Below are 6,295 nucleotides of genomic sequence, written 5' to 3'. Positions count from 1 at the left end.
CTTAAATAAGGAGACCAAAACTGCTCACAGTCCTCCAGATATGGTCTCGCCAGTACCTTGTACAGCTGCAGCAAGACTTCCCTACTCATATACTCCAACCACGGTGGCACTGTGGTTAGCACTGCTGCTTCACAGCGCCAGAGACCCGGGTTCAATTCCTGGCTTGGGTCACTGTCTGTGTGGAGTTTGCACATTCTCCCCGGTTCTGCGTGGGTTTCCTCCGGGTGCTCCGGTTTCCTCCCACAGTCCAAAGATGTGCGGGTTAGGTGAAGTGGCCATGCTAAATTCTCCCTCAGTGTACCTGAACAGGCGCCGGAGTGTGGCGACTAGGGGATTTTCACAGTAACATCATTGCATTGTTAATGTAAGCCTACTTGTGACAAATAAATAAACTTTACTTTAAATAAGGGCCAACATTCTATTAGGCTTCCTGATTACCAACTGCACCTGTGGGCTAGGTTTCTGTGTTTTGTGCAGAAGTCCCCCAAGCCCTGTTGTGTTGCAGCTTTACAGTTTTTTCCCCATTTAAATAATACTCCCCTGCTCTCCCTTCCAAAATGAACAGTTTCACATTTTCCCACATTATCATAGAGTCCCTACAGTGCAGAAGGAGGACATTCAACCCGTGAGTCGCACCAATTCTCTCACATAGTATCTTACCCAGAGCCTCTCTCCCACCCTATCCCCATACCCTCACACATTTACCATGGCTAATCCATCTAACCTACATGTCTTGGGACACTAAGGGAAATGGCTAACCCACTTAATCTGCACATCTCTGGACTGTGGGAGAAAACCAGAGCACCTGGAGGAAACCCACACAGAGGAAAGCTGCTGGATTTTCATAAAAACCCAAGTGGTATGCTGATGTCTGTAAAGAAAGGAAATCTGGCACCTGGTCTCAAGTGGAGACAGAGAGAAGTAGAAGGGGCCGGGGTGAAGGAGAGGGATTTTATACATCTAGAACTCAATGGGAACTTTGACAGAATCTCCCAAATCCTCAACCTCCACCACCTAGAAGGACCGAGGTAGCAGGTAGATGTGAACGCCATCACCTCCGAGTTTCTCCCCCCACAACTCGCACACAATCCTGACTTGTCTGAAATCCACTACTAAAAGAACTGAAACTTCTTTCATATAAACACTGGGAAGACTGAACCCATTGTCTTCAGTCCCCACTACAAACTCCACTCCCTCACCAGCAACTCTATCTTCCTGGTAACTGTCTGAGGCTGAACCAAACGGTTCACAACCATGGTGAAATATTTCACTCCAAGATGAGCTTCCAACCACATATCCACAACATCATCAAAATCGCCTATTCCCATCTCAGTGACATCGCCCGACTCCACCCCAGTCTCACTTCATCTGGAACTCTCATCCATTCCAATGTGACGTGGAGCTCAAGGGAATGGAACTGACCAAATTGCTCCACAGAGAGTACAGTAAGTCTCACAACACTAGGTTAAAGTCCAACAGGTTTATTTGGAATCACGAGCTTTTGGAGCACTGCTCCTTCCTCAGGTCACTCACCGGATGGACTTTAACCTGGTGTTGTGAGACTTCTTACTATGCCCAACCCAGTCCAATGCCGGCATCTCCACATCATGGCTACCACGGAGAGTTAGCATGGATTTAAGTTGCCAAATGCATTTCCTTCTATGTTGTAATCTCTGCATCACTGGAAATTGATAAAGCAGCCACACTGCTGTATATTTCAAGACAAAAAATATGAGATCATAAATAACATATCTCTCTCCCATACAAATTTACAGTTCATTTAAATGTTAGCCCTCTTCTGGGAAAACTGAATTGTGAACATTGGGTAAGAGGCTACCCTATTAGCCAGATAAACTGAGGGAACTAAAAAATGTCAATGTCTTTGAGAGAGAAACAAAAATATACCTGGGCCTAGTCCTGTTCCTGAATCCGGTCTTCATCTGTAACCTTTCCAGAGTCTGCAGCCTCCCTGGATTCACGACCTTACCCTTCAGTTGCTGCAAGTCCCCAATTTCCCCCAGAATGAGAAAAGAAATGGAAAGGGGGAAACATTGATTTCCTCCCAGATGTTGCCCAGAGGAGGGAGTTCGGACAACTTCCGCATTGTGACGTCCATAATAGAGCTCTGCCTAAATCAGCCAATAGGAATCATTCTGCTCCGCGATGACGTCTCCGGGTTCCAGTGCTCAGGCCCGGGCGCGCGGACCCGGGAGCCCCGCCCCCACCCATTGTTCCCCCTCCACCTCTTCCTGCCACGGTTTCCAATCAACCGGCTGACGGCTCCGGCCAGAGCGAGAAGCCGCGTAGTGATCGCCCCCTCCCTCGGCCCGGGACTGCGCATGTCCAAGGGAGAGGGGAAGATGCGCATGTGCGGGGGGAGCCAACCATTTGACCTGTATGCTGAGGTGTTGGCCAATGGAAAGTTGGAGGACCGGAAGTTCTCTGGTCCTCCAGCCAATCAGAGCTCCCCCATTGTCTGAATGCGGAAGTGGACAATGAGCTTGTTCGGCTGCTCATTCCTGCCCAGCAAAACTGCTGCTGCTGCTCTCTCTCTGAATGAAGATTGAGCTTCAGACACAGACTCAAACTTCCTCCCGTCTCTCCAACATCTGTGAGTAAAACACTTTCTTTTCTCTCCCTTTCCAGTTCTTTTCTCATTCTGGGGGAAATTGGGGACTTGCAGCAACTGAAGGGAAACGGAGTGAATCCAGGGAGGCTGCAGACTCTGGAAAGGTTGGCCCAGGTTTCTCTTTCTCTTAAAGACATTGACATCCTTTGCTCCCTCAGCTTGACTCATTGATTTGTCTGGCTAAAAGGTCCCTTTCCTAATGTTCACAATTAAAGAGCTGGTTTCCCGAGGTGATGGCTGGCATTTAAAAGGACAATAAATTAATATAGGACAGAGATATGCCTTGTGTTGTTATATTGTAGATTTGGTATAATATTTATGGTTCTGTAACAAAGTACGTTTATTATTAATTCTCGTTTTATAATGTAGCACTGAAGCTATGTTATATATTTTCACTCATTGAGTCATTACGGCACAGAAGGAGTCCATTCAGTAACTCGAATCCATGCCGACTCTCTGTAGAACAATCCAGTCAGTCCCATTCCCTTTCTATATTCCCTTTCCCCTGCAACTTTATTTCCTTCATGTGCCCATCTAATTTCTGAAATATATTAAAGGGGACAGTAAACTAATACAGGACAGAGACGTGTCTGATGTTTTTTTTATTCATCCTTGGGACACGGGCATTGCCGGCTGGGCCAGCATTTATTGCCCATCCCTAATTGCCCTTGAACTGAATGGCTCGCTCGGCCATTTCAGAAGCTGTTTGAGAGTCAACCACATTGCTGTGGCTCTGGAGTCACATGTAGGCCAGACTGGGTAAGGATGGCAGATTTCCTTCCCTAAAGCACATTAATGAACCAGATGGGTTTTTTGGTCAATCGACAATGGTTTCATGGTCATCAGTAGATTCTTAATTCTAGATTTTGTATTTAAATTCAAATTCCACCATCTGCTGTGGCAGGATTCAAACCCGGGTCCCCAGAACATCAGCTATGTTTCTGGATTAATAGTCTGGTGATTAATACCACAAGGCTATCAGCTCCCCTGTTGTTATATGGTACAGATTAGATATATTATTTATAGCTCTGTAATAAAATACACTTATTATATCTGGCTGTGTAATTTTGGACTGCAGCTATATTATATATTTCCAACAATCTCTTCCCTCAGAGAATTGTTAGTGTCTAGATTTCTCTTCCATAGGGACCAGTGGAGGGATTGAATATATTCAAGGATGAGTTAGACAGTTTTTGAATGACAAGGGAGTCAATAATTATTGGGAACAGGCTGAAAAATGGAGAGAAAGCTCAGATGAGGAAGGATTTCTTCACTCAAGGACGTGGTGATGTTTTGGATTCTCTACCCCAGAGGACTATAGAGCCTCAGTCATCAAGAATTTTCAAGAGAGGGATTGATAGGTTTCTGGATATTGAAGATATCGATGGATATGGGGGACAGTGTGGGGAAAATAATGCAGAGGTTGATCAACCAATAATCTGAATGAATGGTTGAGCAGACTCGATGGGCCGAATGCTGACTGCAGCTCCTATTTGTTCTGATTTCTGTGCTGGACAGGAAGCAGTGAGCATGGATCTGTCAATCAGCCTCAATCAGCACCTTCAGGAGAATTGGGAGGGTGAATATTAGATACAGCAGAGTGACAATGGAGGGAGAGTGTGTGGGATGGAGATTTACAGCTTTTGGGGAATGGGAGAGGAAAGAACATTCATTAGAATCATAGAATTCCTACATCTTATCAACCGTCCCTGAGCTTTCACAATGAATCCCACTTCTGAGGACACCCTTATCTCTGACTTGTCTGTACTGCTGGCAGTCTCACAAAGCAGCTGCCTGTGTGCTGATACGGGAGGCCCTGCTCGGCAAGTTTAATGCTCCATGACTGTGTCTTTAATGAATGCTCCATAGAAACTAGAAATGTCAATTTGAATTTTGATCGTATTCTGAATTGTGATGTTTTTTTTCTAAATTGACTCACAGGATATTAGACAAGGAGAAATCAGACAGAAATCTCCAACATCACATCTAGATCTGACAGATTGACTCGATTTCTTGGGACCTGAATATCATTGGCCTTTGAACCTGGCAGGAGAATTGTTCGTCTGGCCTCTTGGCTTCAAAAGATTGTAAACATCGCTGTTACTAGAAATGCACTGAGATACACACACCCGAGTGAGAGTGTTCCAGTGCACTGAGTGTGGAAAGAGCTTTAACCAGTTACACAGCCTGAAAATACATTGCAGCATTCATAGCGGGAGAGACTGTACCCGTGTTCTGTGTGAGATTTAACTGATTGTTTAACCTGGAGAGTCACAAGGACACCCGCATCATGGAGAAACCGTGGAAATGTGGGGACTGTGGGAAGAGATACAGAATCCCATCTGAGCTGGAAATTCATCAACGCAGTCACACTGGGGAGAGACCATTCATCTGCTCTGTCTGTGGGAAGGGATTCAGTCAGTTATCCTACCTGCTGAAGCACAAAGTCACTCACACCCAGGAGAGACCCTTTAAATGCTCTGACTGTGGGAGTGGTTTCAAAAGCTCTCAGTATCTGGTGTCCCACCAGCGAATTCACACTGAGGACAGACCGTTCACCTGCTCTCATTGCACAAAGAGGTTTAGAACATCATTCAACCTGCGGAGACACCAGCGAGTTCACACTGGGGAGAGACCGTTCACCTGCTCGGTGTGTGGGAAGGGATTCACTCATTCATCCCACCTCAGCAGACACAATCTCACTCACACCAATGAGAGACCCTTTAAATGCTCTGACTGTGGGAGTGGTTTCAAAAGCTCTGGAGAACTGGTGTCCCACCAGCGCATTCACACTGAGGACAGACCGTTCAGCTGCTCTCACTGCTCAAAGAGGTTTAGAACATCATACAACCTGCAGACACACCAGCGAGTTCACACTGGGGAGAGACCGTTCACCTGCTCTCAGTGTGGGAAGGGATTCACTCAATTATCTAGTCTGCTGAAACACAATCTCACTCACACCCAGGAGAGACCCTTTAAATGTGGGCGTGGCTTCAAAAGTTCTCGGGAACTCATGTCCCACCAGTGAGTTCACACCAGGCAGAGGCTGGTCACCTGCTCTGACTGGGAAGGGATTCACTCAGTCAGCAAACTTGGTGAAACACCAGTGAGTTCACAAGTGATTACAGTTCTGGGAGTATTCTTTGAATCTTTCTTGCCCCATCTCCAGTGTCTCTGTTTCCTTTTTCTCAATGGAGATCACAAATAGAACGTAGAACAGCACAGCACAGGAACAGACCCTTCAGCCCACCATGTTGTGTCGAACATGATGCCAAATTAAACTCTTCCTTTCTGCCTGCCCTTGGTCCATATTCCTCTATTCCTTGCATATTCATGTGCTTATTTAAAACCCCCTTAAATGCTCCTATTGTATCTGCCTCCACCACCACTCCGAGCAGCGTGTTCCAGACACCTACCACTCTCTATGTAAAAAAACTTGCCCGGATTAAAATCCATCTGCCATTTCTCCGCTCATATCTACAGCTGAACTACATCCCACTGTATCCTTTGACAACCTTCTACACTATCTACAACTCCAACTAGCTTTGTGTTGTCTGCAAGCTTGCTAACCCACCCATCCACATTTTAATCCAAGTCATTTATATGTATCCCAAAGAGCAGAGGTCCCAGTACTTCATGCAACCTGCAGATACACCAGCGAGTTCA

At 46.0% G+C, this 6,295-nt stretch overlaps 1 protein-coding gene across 1 annotated transcript; it reads left to right on the top strand.

Moving 5' to 3' along the window:
• Positions 1-4,716: 4,716 nt before the first annotated feature.
• On the top strand, positions 4,717-5,662 carry LOC144486433 (uncharacterized). The gene has a single exon (XM_078204470.1). The coding sequence runs from the start codon at positions 4,920-4,922 to the stop codon at positions 5,655-5,657; it is 738 nt and encodes a 245-aa protein (XP_078060596.1). The 5' UTR covers positions 4,717-4,919; the 3' UTR covers positions 5,658-5,662.
• Positions 5,663-6,295: the final 633 nt, after the last annotated feature.

The sequence above is a fragment of the Mustelus asterias genome, unplaced genomic scaffold (assembly GCF_964213995.1).
Source record: "Mustelus asterias unplaced genomic scaffold, sMusAst1.hap1.1 HAP1_SCAFFOLD_342, whole genome shotgun sequence".
NCBI lineage: Eukaryota > Metazoa > Chordata > Chondrichthyes > Carcharhiniformes > Triakidae > Mustelus > Mustelus asterias.
This window is presented reverse-complemented; position numbering and strand designations above follow the sequence as displayed.

Excerpts from the sequence above, each read along its gene's own strand:
- LOC144486433 (XM_078204470.1), top strand. The coding sequence starts at position 4,920 with ATGGAGAAACCGTGGAAATGTGGGGACTGTGGGAAGAGATACAGAATC.